Source organism: Pelobates fuscus, chromosome 4, assembly GCF_036172605.1.
Source record: "Pelobates fuscus isolate aPelFus1 chromosome 4, aPelFus1.pri, whole genome shotgun sequence".
Classification (NCBI taxonomy): domain Eukaryota; kingdom Metazoa; phylum Chordata; class Amphibia; order Anura; family Pelobatidae; genus Pelobates; species Pelobates fuscus.
In genome coordinates this window covers 47,197,664-47,214,668 of record NC_086320.1, presented here as the reverse complement: position 1 = coordinate 47,214,668, position 17,005 = coordinate 47,197,664, and the positions used below count along the sequence as shown (strand labels likewise).

Genomic DNA, 17,005 nt, shown 5'->3' with positions numbered 1-17,005 from the left:
TTATTGGGGCTTTGGTATGGAACGTGTGTTTGTGTCCTAGGGACTCCAAGAATGTTGTCCAAATATGGAGCGAAAGTTTTGTGGTGGGGAGTACCCCAGTTTAGGGTGACCTAAGTTTTTTTGGGGTCCACATGTAGTCTATTGCTGTGTTTTCTCGAAATTGAGCTTTCTCCAAGTAGACTCATTGGATAATCCCCTTTGGGGCATGCATCAATATCCCTGCTGTTAAGAGTGAGGCTCTGTAATAACCCAACACCTCCCTGTTTCGTGTGTTTCTGTAACACTGTGCGCGATATGCGTGGTCTTTTATTACCCCAAATAAACTTGCTGCATATATTTTGTAGGGAGTTTATGAGTATTTGTGGTATCTGAATGGGAAGCATTCTAAAAGCATACAGTAATTTTGGTAGCATCATCATTTTAAATGCATTAATTTTCCCCATCCACGAGATCTTTGTCTGTGACCACTTATGGCTCTCTTTCGTGCATTGTTGCGGAAGGGTGTGGTGGTTGAATTTTGCTACTTCAGCTAGTGAGGGTGCGATTTTAACACCTGGGTATGTTAGGAATGATGCCCTCCAATCAAAGGCGTATGTTTGTTTCAGGGAGGTTTTAGCATTCTGAGGGAGGTTAATTGGCAAGGCTTGGGTTCTGTCCTGGTTTAGGCAGTAATGTGATATGGCGCCAAACTTTGACAGTGTCTCCATAAAGTGTGTTACTGATTCTTGTGGGTTTCCTAGTGTCACTAAAATATTATCGGCGAATAACGCTAACTTGTATTCCTTTCCTGTGGTTGTAATGCCTTGTATATTCAGTGCGTGCATATTTTCTGGGCGAGGGGTTCAAGTGATAGGATATAAAGCAAAGGGGAAAGGGGGCAGCCCTGTCAAGTCCCGTTTGTTATAGGGAATGAATTGGAGAGGAACCCTCCGTGAGAAACTTTGGCCGCCGGTGCCGCATATAGTGCCATAATACCCTTGATAAACTCTGGGGATAGGCCAAATTTCAGGAGTACTTGTTGCATATATGACCAGTTTAGTCTGTCGAAGGCCTTCTCCGCATCTAGTGCAAGGAGAAGGCCCTCAACCGAATCGCCTTCCATCAAGGCCAGTATGTCAAGGACTTTTCTGGTGTTATCTGAGCCTTGATGGCCCCTGACGAACCCGATTGGTCATTATGTACCAAATCGGCCAACATGGGAGCAAGTCGGTTGCTAATTATTTTTGCATAAAGTTTGGCATCACGATTCAGAAGTGAAATTGGTCTGAAATGTTTGCATGTTGTGGGGGGTTTGCCAGGCTTGGGTAAGGTGGAGATATGTGCTAAAAGCATTTCTGTTGGTAGTGTTCCGTTCTCGAAACTATGTTGGTATAAGTTTAGGATGTGGGGTATTAGGAGCTTGGCGAACTCTTTATAATATCTATTAGGCAGGCCATCAGGTCCAGGGGATTTGTTTGAGGGGAGGTCTGCTATGGCTTTAGCTATCTCTTCATGAGATATCGGTTGCCTAAGTTGTTGTGTTGTATCTGGTGACAGGGTCGGCAGGTGGACATCTGCTAAGTAATTGTTTATGTCTTCATGGGTAGGAATTTTTATCTCTCCCCCTTCACTAAGGTTATACAGTTTCTGCTAGTATTCTGCAAATGCATTTACTATGTTTTTAGGGTCTATGATTTTTTTTACCTTGGGAGTCGTTTAGGAAGGCAATCCTGGAGGCGGCTGATCTTTGTTTAAGTTGCGATGCTAATTTCACACCTGCTTTATTACCATAGGCAAAGAATTTGTGTTTAGCTTTTTGTAGTAGATATGTTGTTTTAGCTAGTTCGAAATCTCTTAGTTTTGCTTGTGCTTGAAGTAGAGCGGTTCGTGTAGTAGGTGAAGGTGAGAGTTTATTTTCATAAGTTAGTGAGGTTATGTCTGCGATTATTTGCAGGTATTGTGCTTGGCGCTTTTTTTTTGGCTAGACTCGCATGTTTTATGAAATTTCCCCTGATCACTGCTTTATGAGCTAGCCAGACGTAAGCTGGTGAAGTGTTGTGTTGAGCGTTTTCTGCAAAATAGTGTTGTAGATCCGATGTGATTTGGCAAATCACCTCTGGGTCATTAAGCAGGGGTTCGTTTAGTCTCCAGGAGGTGTGACCATTTGAGGGGAATTGTTCTGTCATTGTCAATGTGATAGGGGCGTGGTCAGACCAGGATATAACTCCAATGTCTGTGTGCACCACTCTTTCAAGAGATGTGGATTTAATTAGGAACCTATCGATCCTGGAATAGCTATTGTGTGCTGCAGTATAGCAGGTGTAATCAATTTCTGTTGGGTGTGATATCCTCCACGGGTCTACAAAGTTATGTGTTCTTAGTGTTTGGCAAATGTTGTTTGTCTGTGTGTATCTTTTTTTTTAAGTTGTTGCGGTTACCGTTACCGTAGCCGATGAGTCCATAGTAACGTCTAGGTGGAAGTTAGTGTCGCCTCCAATGATTACCTCCCCAAAGCTATACATTGACAAGAGAGAAAAGACATTAGCAATGAACATAGTTTGGTTTTCATTAGGGCTATAAACATTCATCAGCGTATATGGTTGATTATTTAAACGACATTGTAGAATGAGATATCTGCCCTTCCTATCACCAATCTTTCGGATTAATTCAAAAGCAACATTTTTGTTTATTAGGATTGACACTCCTCTCTTCTTTTTACGATAACAGGTATGATAATCAACAGGAAACCAAGGAGAGTTGAATTTGGGTTTGGATCCCCACTTAAAGTGGGTTTCCTGGAAATATGCCACCTGTGCTCCCTGTCTCTTGGCTTCTTGTAGAGCTAGCCTGCGTTTATTAGGGGAGTTCAATCCCTTGGTGTTGAGAGAGAAGATTTTTAACGTCATTCTAGCTGCTAAGTAGGTTGAGAGGGTGTTGGGGATTGGTATAAGTTGTAGCCAGCTAAAGGTACGTTCGTCTCTAATTGTTACCTTGACTTTAGGTGTCGGTAGTTGGGGAAGGGTAGGGTGGGATGAGCTATGTACACTTGTCCGTTAGCCTCTAGGGCTGAATGCAATAGTTTGCAAACGGGTATTCGTAGGCTTAACTTGTAAGCCGTGTGGGGGTTAGTGGCACTTTCTGACTTATATCAGATGACAATAGTCAGTTTACAAGGTTTAAAGTAAATAGATGTAACAGTAACTCGCTATCGACTGTGGACCTTTGGCTGTAGTGGCATTTGGTAGAGACATATATCATAATAATGCAGTAACAGAAAACATTTAACAGAGCGTAACAATAAAACAAGTAGTGGATGAACATGTTACGTGTCCCGGTGTGGACGTAGTGTGACTTCAGGTGCGGGAGTTTCTGCGGGACCGCGGGGGCACCGTGTTGTACGGCACTTGTTGCCATTCTTTTGCCATTTTCCGTGGCGGTGGTGTGCCTGATCTATGCATGACATTTTTCGGAACGGGTATGTTCCAGTTACCAAGCTTTTTTGGTCCATCTTCTGGTGAAAGGATTGCTCGGTTTACTCCATTTTTGTTGATTATCAGTTTAGCTGGGAAGCCCCATTTATATAAGATGTTGGCGTTACGTAGAGCTGTTGTAATGGGTGCAAATGATCGTCTCTTGTACATGGTAGCAGCTGACAGATCAATAAAAAAGTTTTACGTCTGCATATTCTCCCGGGAGGGTAACTTCGGATCTGGATGCCTGCATTATTTGGTCTTTGACTGTAAAATAATGGATTCTGGTGATGACATCTCTAGGTGTGGATGCCGGCAGGTGTCTGGGTTTGGGCAGCCTGTGAATTCTGTCCAAGCAAAGATCTTCTGCTACCAGTGTTGGAAGTAGGGCTTTAAATAATTTCTGTGCGAATTGGGCTAGGTCACGTGGCCCTATTGTTTCGGGTATTCCTCAAAGTCTAACCCTCTGTCCTCTCTTCAAGGTGGGAGGTTCTGTCCCCTAGGGCTTGTATAGCAGCTCTTATGTCTGCCGCTATTTTTTGGAAGTCTGTGCGCAGTGCAGATTTTAAGTCATTTAACATGCTGCTTACCGAGGCATCTGTGGCAGGGAGTATATTAGAGCTGTGTAATCCACTCTGGCTGTCTCCGGTTTCACTTTCAGACGTGGGAGATCGCGGTTCGTCTGCGCCATCTTGGTCCCGTATGCCCGCTATCTGCTGCGCGCTTAAATGTGCATCTATAGTTTTTTGTTTCATTTTTTTTGCCTGATTTAGTCACCATGGTCTTGAGGGGGTCTCGGGTGGTAATCTGTGCTGTTTGGTTTTGCGATCTGCGCTGATTAACTCGCTGTAGGGCCCACAAGATGGCGGAGCTCTTGCACTATGCGACTGCTTCCATGCGGTCCGTGGCCACGCCCCTCTTATAGGTTTTCTTTTTAAATAAATAGATTAACTATTAAACACAAATGTTTCTTCTGATGCAAGGATTTTCTCTTTAAATATTTTAGGTATTAACAGTATATGTGCTTAACCCAATTAACAAAGTGTTTCTTTATAAACAAAATAATAAAACATTTTTACAGAGTCAGGAACCTATGCACTGCAAATTTGCCTGGAAGTACTTCTCAGCTGTTTTGAGTATTGTTTTTTTCCTGGAAGAGATAGTATACGATTTTATGTTTTGTTAATGTATTATTACTGAAGATTTAGAAAAACCATTCAAAGAGTTTAAATGTACCCTGTTCAGGTAGATACTGAATAACACAGAACAATCCAAACTCACAAATGAGTTGGAGAAATGAATAAATAAGAAAGACTTGGAAATAGGTATAGACAACAGACAATGCAAGAAAAAAACATATAATTTAGCATTTTCATAAATCAATGGTAAGACCCTACCTTTGAATATGTGGTGCAATTTTGGACACGTGTCTGATTTGTGGTAATATTGGAAATTGTTTCAAATTGCATTTTTCTCCATTGCTTTCCCCTTCTTTTGGATCAACACCAGCAATACAGACATGTGAATGTCTAACCTTGATGGACTTGAGTGTTTTCACAGCCTATTATTATGTAACTATGTAACTAAGAACCCAGGGACAAAATATAGTAATGGCCAAGTCAATAGAACAATCAACTCTGAAGTCAGAGCATAATATCAATAGCACAATTAAAATAATACAAATGAGAATTTATAAATGATGGAATGACGAGAAAGAATAAAGCACAAACTACAGCTGCAAATAAATACAATGCACATACAAACTGCACCTTTATCATTTGTATTCCATGTTCTTTTCTTCCTTTTTTCAAAGTGTCCCCTTGTCTCTTGTTCCACTCCTACCTCTGTTTTCTGCCACCTTGCCACTTCTTTACAACTGTCTCTTCCTCTCCAGGCTAACTAACTGACCTATGTCTTCTGATCTCTTAACAAAGATACCCACCTGTGCCCTGCTCTTTAGTACCTTAACCACCAATCTCATCTGATCACTTCAGCTTGGTCCTATGTGGTTCCTTCCTTATATACTGCTATCTCATGGACATTTTGCTCCCCACCTGTCTGCTTCCTGTCTCTCCTTTCTTTACACACCTATTTTCCTTGGCCCCAAAAATATCACTTGGCCTTTTATGTTCTCATCATATTTCCTGCTACCACTGGACTCATTAAATGTCCTTGCCATAATTTCTAGGGCCTCATATTACCATCTAAAATACATTTTATTCTCTCCCTTTATCTACTGCTTAATTATGAACAGGTTATAATCCCTTGTGTTGAATTGATAAATGAAGCACGTGGTCAGAACCTCTAGCAGGTTGAGATCACTCCAAGGATTACTGGTCTTGCCTGCTTAAATTAATTGAGATCCAAAGATTTGACATATTACTGACTAGTATAAAGAGGAAAAAAATGGTATATGCACCTGCTGGGTGTACATACCACACACAATGCAAAATCTGCTCTGTATCTCATTGTGCCAATATTGCCATAGCAGACTTTTTTTGGAATAATATTTTTGTTGGATATGAAGCTCATGATTTAGTCACAAGATATGAACATTTTTTTAGACAATTTAATTCTTAGTAATAAGGTCTTTGCAAGGCTCTATACTAAACTATTGACCAAACATATTATTCTGCACAATTGTGCATATTAATATATATAGAGGTTAGGCTTGCACATCAAACTAAAGGCAAGCTAATATCACAGATAGACAGACAGTACTCTATTTAACAAATTAATTAAAACTAGTGATAATGATCTCATGTACATTGCAACACAGTCTAGGTTTCAAAATATATGCAGTCTAATATATTATAAAAAAGAAATACATGAAGCTATTGAGAGAAGATAATTTGTATATTTATAAAGAATTGTAAGACACTACACAGTAAGTCGAATACTTTTAAAATCAGCCCTCAAGGACAATCAATGCTTAGGATTTGGAGATGTCAATATTTGCAATCAATTTTGTTTTAGTTTTTTATACAGTACAGAGAATAGTAAATATGCAGTGGGTATTTATACATTGGGGATACATCTAACAGTACGAGCAATGAAGAGCTTCCCCAAAGAGAATGCACTAATTTGATTGATGTTACCAAGTCTTGCTATTGAAGAGATAAAGGAAAAAATTTGTAAATGAGTAAGCAGACTATAAAAATAAGACCTTAAAGCAGCTCTGTCAGCAAAACTTTACTTAATCTAATCTGTTTCTACATAGTTCCCTGTGTTTAACTAAAAACCACAACAAAATTGCCTTGCCCCCCCCCCATGTATCGCATCCCCTCCCATGGGTTTCATTCCCCCTCACAGCCCCTCCATGGTTCTCATTCTCCCTCACCAGCCCCTTTATGTGCCCCATTCTTGTCCCAACACCTCCATATGTCTCATTCTCCCCTTCCCCAAGCCTCATGACTTATTTTATCCCTAACCATGTGTCTCATTCCCCCAGTTCCTCCATGTGTCTCATTCCTCCACAGCCCCTCCATGTGTCTCATCCCCCCCAGCCCCTCATTGTGTCTCATTCTTCCTCCAAACCACTTTATGTGTCTCACCCCTCTTCATGTATCGCATTCTCCCCCAGCCCTTCCATGTGTCTTATTCATCTCCCTAGCCCCCCCATGTGTCTCATTCCCTGCAGAACCTCCATGTGTCTTATTGCCCCCAGTCCCTCCACTCCCCCAGCCCGTCATTGTGTCTTATTCTCCCTTTCAGCCACTTTATGTGTCGCGACCCCTCGTATCTCATTTCATCATCCCCATGTATCTCTTTCCCCAGTCCTTCTATGTTTCTCACTATGTGTCCTATTCCCCCCAAGCCTTTCCGTGTGTCTCCCCCCACCCCTCCATGTGTCTCATTTTGTCCTCCCCAGCCCCTTCATTTCTTATTCTGCCACCCATGTGTCTCCACCCCCTCCATGTTTCTCTCTTTAATCTCCCTCATGTACCAGCTGTCCGAGCTGACAACGGAACCTGGTCTGAAACCTGGTCTGACAGGAAGTGCTCTCACTGAGAGCATGTCCTGTTAGACTGCGGTCCATTCAGTCATGCTACATTCAGTGACACGTTTAATTCGCTGTGCAGTGCGCTCCCCTCCTGTCGGTCACCTGGCAGCTGCGGGCCCTGGGCCAGTGCGGCTGTGCACCGGCACTGAAGTGTTGCCGGTGCCCCACAGTTGCAGTGGTCGCAGCTGTTGCCGGGCCCTCTGTAGTGACGGGCCCAGTTGTAGCTGCGAGCCCTGCGATTGTGGTAGGTAAGCCACTGGTCTGAACCTATTTTTTATTTCCAAAATGCTCTAGTTTTTATTGAATATAAATAAAAAAGCATGTATAACAGTCAGATTGACAAAATTTGGCAATGGGCGGAGCTTAAAGCAAGATTATGTTTCATTGCCAATCAGATTTACCCACAATCCATTAGTACACTCAATTCCACAGAAGGGAAACTGCAGACATCATGGACAGGGGAGAATAAAATGTCAGCACCTAGGTACTGAGATCCAGCACAAGGAAGAGACTATTATAAATAAAAACAAAGGCAAGTGTCAGGGAGGGAAGTATATTCATTAAGATACAGGGTGCATAATGAAAAGAAAAGGAATAGAAAAAAAGACAGGTCTGCTTTAAGTTGTAGGCCAAAAAAGTGGAAAAAGGATGCATAATTTGCTGTAATTGATGTTGTTTTATAAATGCCAGTATTAATAATAATTATAATAACAGTGTGTAATATACCAAGAATTTATGGAAGCGAAAACAAGGACTGGGAAGAATGGAATGAAGATGAGAAAAAAGTTTAGGACAATGTAAGTAGGAATCCTTTGGAGTGGTGATCCAAATTGTGCTACAGGTATGAGGAATCCCATGTCACAAAACAAGCTATGAAGAAGTGAATATTTGGACAGAGTTGGACAATCTCTAAATCCTGTATTATGAGTAGCCTTTGAGGACAACTATATGTATAACATGAGTATTGTTTAAATCTACAAATGTACTATGTTGTAAATATAGCAGTTACTTAGTACCAAAATACTTTAGTTAGAAAATATCACCAAAACTCATCTCCTCCGCTGCTTCTTGTACTAGCACGTTCTCTTGTTTTTAATCGTAACATTTCCATTACACTTTTTGCATAAATGTCTCTTAAGTTAATGTTGATATCTGATTCTGTGTTTATATTCTTCATGAGTTTCTTCAAAGCTTCCCTTTGACGTAGTGCGGCTTCTTTCATTTTCAAAGTGAAATAGCAAGCAGCAAATCGATCATTTATAATGGCAATCGGTAAGGCTAAAACTAAAATTCCAGATAAAATGCACAGAAAGGCCACAATTTTCCCAACTGTCGTGTCTGGTCGGATATCTCCATACCCTACTGTGGTCATTGAAGTTGTTGCCCACCACCAGGCACTTGGGACACTGGTAAATGTTGTATCAGGGACATTGAACTCGACGGCATACTCCAGAGCTGAGAATATGGAAATACCCACAGAGAGGAACAAGAGCAACAGTCCAACCTCTTCATAGCATTGGGCAATTGTCATCCCTAAAGACTTTAAGCCTGCAACATAAGAAAAATGTAATATTAAGGTTTTTATCATTTTATAAAGTGACAAAATAGTCTGCAGTACTACATAAAAAAGATGAAAACTTAAATCGGGCACAAAAGAGGGACTGCTTTAAATTACGTGCTTGGGGCTCTGCTGACAGGATCTCACAGTCTAAAGAAATTACATTATTTATACTTTTTTTGCAATTTGTAAGTCATATAACAGACTTGCACATATTAGTTTTCATTTAATATATGATATTAATCCTTTTCTGACAACAGAACAGTACCCTGAAGTAATTTCAAACATTAAAAAAAGATTATTTAAATAATCATTTTTTTCCAGAGTTTGAGAACATTTCTAACAATGAATAATTTCTTTAGGGAAATTATGCAACAATTAAAAATGCAAAAAAAAGCCACAGTCAAAAGCAGAGTACAATCACTAGAAGAGGTAAAATATCATGACAAACCATTCTTGGATATAGAGGCTCTATCACCATGGAAATCTTTTGTGATCAATGACTAAACCAGTTGATTTTCTTAAATTCTATTGTTTAGGACTGAAAAATATTTATATTATGCACAATTCTAATGTAGTGAACATTATGATCTTTGTCGCCTGGATTGTCACATAAATATATTGTTACAAATTAAAAACATAAAAGATTAAGCACTAAAGTCCTGTTTGTTGAATTGCAGCAACAACCTGCCAAGGTTACCTCTTGAGATGATAGTTTTTTTCACAATATGTTGGTAGTTGCGCTTCTAAATGGTGAACATGTAAAGATAAAACAGAAACAACCAATGGTGTAGTATAACTGGAAATGTGGGTGAAGTGGATAAGGAAAACCAATCACATTTGCTAGAGCTTCTAGCCAGCTCTGGAATTCTAGCATGGATGGAACAATCCTCACCCTGGGTGCCTTTCTTAGTAGATCTGAATCTTTAGCAGAATAATGTTATGTAAATCAAAAACAGGAGCAATGTGACAGATCCATCTGTATAGACTGAGATTGCTGGTTTGTCTGTCTGCCCCTCTTTAGTTTATTTGCCTGTCCCTATGCCCCTGTTCGTTTGTTCCAGGAAAGACCGATTGAAACTACCGAACGGACAAGTGCTGAAGTGTGCTGCTGGTTAACCTCTTGGCCCCAATTAGAACGTTGTGGTTAACCGCAGACACCTCTCCATTCTATCCGTATGCAGGGTGGTCATTGTTCATATGCCGACCACGAGGCGGCGGCCATTTTAAACACGTGAAAGACCAGCGGTGTTCGGTGAGGATTCTATGGTACTATAAACGGACACTTTATCTACCGAACACCACTGAAACTACCGATCGTCCTTCGTTTTCGTCAAGGCATATGAACACCGGTCCGTTCGGGAGTTTGGAACATACGCATGGACTTAGCCCAGATAGCCATCCCATGGAATCAATCGTATACCGAAAGACATGTGAAAGACTTTGACTCCATGGTGATTGAACTGTGAGCATAGGATCTGAGCGCTATTCGGTAGAAATATGCACTCAGATCCAGGCTATCTGGGGATATGTTACACGAAGCACATGCATTCGGTATTTGTATAATTATATATTTTTATGTGTTTTACAGTTGTATTTAAAATGGTGATTTGCCTCTATCCCTGGAGATAATTTGATTCCTTCCCAATTATCTCCAGGATAGAGAGGAGGGATTTATGCATGTAAAGGGTAGTGCTTAAACCTGAGCCACTGCGATTGGCTACTGTCCAATATATGTCTCAGTCTTCCATCTAGTCCCCTAGGGGAGTGTCCACCAAGTGGGAGACCTGCATAAATACCGGGCAGGTAGCCCTCATTAAACAGATTCCTGTTTTACCCTCAAGACGGAGCTTGGTCTCGTGTTTGGGGGGATTGCTACTTGGAAGGATTTATTTTGTCTGTTTTAGCCGTGAAAGGAGTTCGGCTGATTTTATGTTCGTGAGTTTACCGCGTTCCCTTACACTCAGTTCAGGAGTTTGGCGGTCGGCCGTGCAGAACCTGCATTTCTGGAAAAGGGGATTATCGGCTAAACAGCGGTTTCATCTATTTAAGCGGTGAGTGTCTTAACAAGCAGTATGTAGTGTAGTATGCAATCAGAATATGGCTATATATGGAAATATGTAGTAATGCGCTTGCATGAGAAAGAACCCTGTATGGCTCCAGTAAAACAGCATCAAATGATATAATCCCCTCTTCTGGATTCTGTTCCACCAGATGTTCTCAGCGATGTCATGCAATGAAAAACATAAAAAAGTGCTCTCTGTTAAACTGTATGGTATAAAAGGAAGAAAAACTACTTACATATTTCTGAGCAATATATTGCTCTATCCTTATGGCATAGGTGGATATAATCTCCACCAAGGATATTGAAAATGGAGTCTGGTCACAAACAGATGAAAGTCCAGGAGCAGGATAAAACACAGCTTTATTTATGACCATATAAAGCAATAAAATCATAACATATCCTAATTAAATGAACACTAACTCATTACACCTTATTCAAAACGGTATTTTCAAAGGGCTCTTTAACAAGTATATCAATATTTTTAATTATATACTACACTATATATACTATGCTCCTGATGCTCCTGTTTTTGTTTTACATAATATTATTCTGTTGAAGATTCAGGTCTGCTAAAAAAGACACCCATACATTCCAAGGCAGTGATTTTTCCACCCATGCTAAATTTCTAGAGCTGGCCAAGAGCTCTAGCAAATAAAAGTGGTTTGCCACATTAACTTCACACAATTTTCCAGTTATAAATTACCATTGGTTGTTTCTGTTTCTCTTTACATTTTCACAAATTCGAAGTGCAACTACCAACATATTGTGAAAAACCTATATTGCTACAAATACTCATTTTTTTTTTTTTTCAATTTGACAATTTTTATTGTTTTTGCAAAGTAAAACGAGGGATACAGAAGAGAATAGGGTGGGTGGTTACATTGTATGTTCAACACAAATCACACTTCTCCGTCTTTTCGTTGGTACAGTAGGCTTAGTATTACATCCCCTTGTATACACTCTTATCCCTGGCTAGTCCCCGTGTGCCTTCTTTTATTCGGGGTCTAATATCCCCTCCGGTGTGAATCTACTCTCTCTCAGTGCCTACGGCCGACCAGCTGCTCTTGAGTGTTACATGTTCTGTACCTACTTTTGCGGTTGTCATGTGCTGTTAATTAGGCCCTCCCTTACTCTTCTTCCGGGGGAGGGGTTATAACCAGGTGTGAGGGGGAGATGGTGAGATGTGGGGGGGGGGGGGAGAATGAGCGAGTTTCCCATGTCATGTCCTTCTGCCGTTCAAGTTTCATCTACCGTCGGGATCTCTGTTGGGTTGTAACCTGTTGGTTGGTCCTTCTAAGGTGGCTACCAGTGTGACTCTTAAGTCCGTGACTTCTATCCTGTCCTGTGTGTGTGTGTCCTGCCCTGTCCTTTCTATACCCCTCTCCTGTCTTTGATTCGAATTTTTTGTATAAAGCGTGTGTGGACTGTCCACTCTAATGCACTTCGTTATCGTGGGCTTCCCATTTAGTTATGGCCTCCCTGAATCTCTGGTTGTTGCCTAGTGCTTGTCTGGTCACGGCTTCATACCGTAAGTTAGTAGCTATTTGTCTCTTCAGGGAGGGTAATGTCGGTGCCGCAGTAGACTTCCATTCCCTGGCTATTAGTGTCAGTGCTGCTACGAGGATATGGAAGGTTAGGATTGTTTCGCCGTTTCGTCTGGAGCCCATGTTCATGAATAGGAGACATAGTTCTGGAGTTATCGTGACGCTACTGTCTACTGTCTTCTTGATACTGACTCCCACCTCCTCCCAATACGGTCTGATCTCCCTGCACGTCCACCAAATATGGTACATCGTTCCTTCCTCCACCCCACAACGCCAGCACTGGGTTGGCGTTCCCGGGTATATGTGTGCCAGCCTTGTCGGTACCATGTACCACCTATAATATACCTTCCTCATCAGTTCTAAGTGCGACGCGCAGGAAGACCTCCCTCTGTACGCAGTGAGTGCGTTCGACCATTGTGTGTCCTCGAACACTTTCCCCAGGTCTGCCTGCCATGCTGCCTTGAACCTATCCGGAGGGGCCGGAGTGGGGTCCATTAGGATCGAGTAACATAGTGAGATAGTCCCTTTCCTGGGTCTGGGGTTCAGACATGCTAGTTCAAATTTTGTAAGTGTACTTGGGTCCTCTTTAGTAGGTGACTGGGAACCAAGCATAGATTTAAGTTGTAGGTATGGGAATATGAGTTTAGGAGGCAGTCGGAACCTGTCCTGGAGTGTGGGAAACGGCAATATGTCCTTCACTTTTACTAGATCCTTTATGTGTGTGCATCCCCACTGGGCCCATTCTCTATGTGCCAGGGTGTCATTGATCACGGTTAGACTAGACAATGGCGCCGCTGGCGACCATGGTGTCAGGGACGTTAGGGCGTGTTTAACCTTGTCCCACGTCCTTAACAATGTTTTTGTGGTTTGTAGTATGTTGGGTTGTATTGGCCTCATCTGCTTGGGCACCCAAAGTAACTGTCTAAGTGTAGTACCCTGTATCCAGTGGTCCTCTATATCTATCCACTGCGGGGAGGGCCCTCTTGATTGCATTTCCACCACTGGCGCCAGTAGTGTCGCCTGGTAGTATGCCCTAACGTTGGGAAGTGCCAGTCCCCCTTCTTGGGTTGACCTGTAGAGGAATTTTGCCGCTACTCTCACCTTCTTGTTGGCCCAGATGAATTTTGAAATCAGTGTCTGAGTCTTGTGTAAGTAGGAGGACGGTACTTCTATCTGCAGCGTCCGGAAGAGGTACTGTAGCCTGGGGAGGAGAGACATTTTAACTGCTGCCATTCTCCCCAGCCAGGAGAGGTATTTATCTCCCCAGCCATTTAGTCTGGTTTCTAATTCCTTGAATAGGGTCTCGTAGTTTGCCTTGAACAGGCCACCCATCGACTTAGTCAATTTAATTCCCAGAAATGTGACATTGTCTGTCCTCCAGTCTAGCTCAAACTTTCCCTGCAGCACTTGCATTATATCATTAGGTATCCCTATTCCTAGGGCCTGGGTCTTTGACACGTTCAGTTTGTAGTACGAACTCTCCCCATATTCCCTTATTACATTTAGAAGGTTCGGCATGGATATCAGCGGTTGGGTCAGGGTCAGCAGTACGTCGTCCGCAAACAAATTAGCCTTATATTCTCTCTTCCCTATGGTCACCCCATGAATAGATTCGTGCTGTCTAATCCTTGCTGCTAATGGTTCCAATGCCATGACGTACAGCAGGGGTGAAAGAGGGCACCCCTGCCTCGTCCCGTTGGAAATGCTAAATGGGTCAGACAGGAAGCCTGCGTTAAGTACCTGTGCTGTTGGAGCGCTATACAGTGCCTTGACCGCTGACCTGAACCCCTCTGGCATGCCAAATTTGGTCATGACCATTTCCAGGAATGTCCAGTGCAGACGGTCAAAGGCTTTCTCCGCATCCAGGGACATGATCAGACCTCCCCCTTTGTGTAGTTTGGGCAAGCTGTGTAGTATGTCCAGCACTTTGCGTGTGTTTTCTGCCCCCTGTCTCCCTGACACAAACCCGACCTGGTCGTTGTGAATTAGCTCTGGGAGGATGGTGCTCAGTCTAGTTGCGTACAGTTTGGCGAAAATCTTCGCGTCTGTATTGAGCAGGGATATGGGTCTGAAGTTTTGGGGGTATACGGGTGGTTTCCCTGGTTTCGGCAATGTAATGATATGTGCTAGCAACGTATCTCTTGGTAGGGTCTGAGTGTTGGTCGCCTCCGTATATGTGAGTGCGAGTTGGGGCACCAAAATGTGCTGAAATTGTATATAATATGTGTTGTCCAGCCCATCCGGACCTGGGGCTTTGCCCTTCGGCAGCTTTTTTATCACTGAGTGGAGTTCCTCTCCGGTTATGGGCTTAATGAGGTCATCGGCCTGGTGTGGTGCGAGTGTCTGTAGTTTTACCTTATCCAAGTATGAATTGATGTGTTCCCGTGTGGGCTGAAATGTGGATTTGTTTGCGTTCAAATTGTACAGGGTGGCATAGTATGCTGCAAATTCGTTGCAGATATCTTTAGGGATCATTTTCTTTTCTCCCGATGGGGTCATAAGGTAGGCTATTTTTTGGTTTGCCCTTTGTTCTTGCAGCCTCCTAGCTAGGAGTTTGCTAGCTTTGTTCCCCTGTGTGTATTGCCTCGCTTTTAGCCTCTGAAGCATATATGCCGTTTGCTCTAGTGCTTGTTGGTGTAACTTGTGTGTGATGGTGGCAATGTGCCTTTTTAATTCAGAGGTCGGTGATATTTGGTTGCGGGTGTTCAATTGGTGGAGTTCTTTCCTCCATTGGGTGTTTTGGGCCGTGGCTTGTTTTCGTAGGAATGCCGCTCTCTTTATAAATATCCCCCTAATCACTGCTTTGTGGGCAGCCCATATCGTGCTCTGGGGCATCCCTGTTGTGGTGTTCTCCTGAAAGTATTGGTTTAGTGCCTCTTCCACTTCTCTTTTAAATGTGGGGTCTGTGATCAGGGAAGCATTCAGTCTCCAAGGGCTTCGCTGTTTATAGTCGTATTGGTCCCTGACTGTCAGCGTGACCGGTGCATGGTCTGTCCAGGTAATCTGGCCTATGTCGCACCTTGATATTTAGTTCAGTCCCTGACCCTGAATGAGAATCCCGTCTATTCTCGAGTATGTATTATGAACCTGCGAGAAATGCGTGTATGCTCTCTCCGAGGTATTGGTGATTCTCCACGTATCGTAGTAGTGGTGTATACTAAGGAGTTTCTGTATCTGTTTGCACTGCCTGTTCAGTATTCTATATCTCGGACTATGTCTTGAAATGTTGGTATCTAGTTTCGGGTCCCAGACATGGTTGAAGTCCCCACAGATTACGGATATCCCTTCCTGTAGTGTTTGCAATTTTTGGAGTACATGGTTCAGGAACTGGCTCTGTTTTGTGTTGGGGGAGTAAACACTCGCTATTGTGTATTTCATATTATTAATAGTGCATTTTACAATTATATACCTCCCGTTTTCGTCCACCTCTGCAGAGATCAAGGTAAATGCTACTTTCCCAGATATCAATATGGACGTCCCCTTAGATTTAGTAGAGGACGTCGCGTGGAATTAGTGCGGGAAAGCCGTCCTGGACGGCGGAATGTAGTGATCGGTTTTGTAATGCGTCTCTTGGAGACAAACAATGTCTGCATCTAGTCTTTGGAGTTCCCTATGTAGCTGGTGTCGTTTGACCGGCAGATTTAACCCTCTAACGTTTAGGGAGGAAATTTTCATGGGGGCTTATACCCTATCTGTTTATTGAAGTTTATGTCAATAGGTGAGTACCAGCACGGGGGGTTCGCTCGCCCCAGCAGCATCAAGTCGAGCGACCTTCCCCTAAAAGAGGGTAGGGTGTGTGCATGTCTCGCTCGGGGGGTATGGGGGTGGTAGGTCCACTTGGGCTGCAGCTCCCAAATATGTGTCCCCTGTTTGCGGGCCAACTCAGAAGGTTCCTGTGTGCTCTTGGGGCGGGGTCTGCTATGTTTAGCCCCTTCAGGACCTAGGGGGTTAGGGTAACAGGGAAAAAACACGGGTAACAGAGAAAACAATGTGAACATAAACATATATAGTAGGTGTGCCTTATTCGGCTGAGGTACTACTCGGTACCTGTGGGGGTGGAAGCTGTAGCTCCCTCCTGGTGGGGTGTGCTCCCCTAGTGAACCCACTCTAAGTATTGTATACTTGGTCTCGGCATATGGTGGCTGGGTGGTTCCCGCCATATTCTGCAACTTTTTTTTTTGTGTGTGCATGAAGATGAAGATATACAGTACGGTTGTGGTATGGTGGGGTGTAGCATATAGTCATACAACAAACATATAATTTGTGTGGTACTTGTATACGATACCCTCGATGAATAGTCTTAAACTTGACTCCTCTGGTCATTCTGAAGACCAACTTGTGGGGTAGTCCCTATAATTGTTAAGAAGCAGACTTTGTTACAGCAGT

The 17,005-nt window shown here is 42.7% G+C and overlaps 1 protein-coding gene across 1 annotated transcript in view; it reads right to left on the bottom strand.

The window, feature by feature from the left end:
- Positions 1–8,491: 8,491 nt before the first annotated feature.
- Positions 8,492–17,005, bottom strand: part of KCNV1 (potassium voltage-gated channel modifier subfamily V member 1) — a 55,705-nt gene continuing 47,191 nt past the window's right edge. Inside the window, exon 2 of the mRNA XM_063451133.1 lies at positions 8,492–9,000. Coding sequence (XP_063307203.1) covers positions 8,492–9,000 — 509 coding nt within the window. The remainder of the gene's footprint in view (positions 9,001–17,005) is intronic.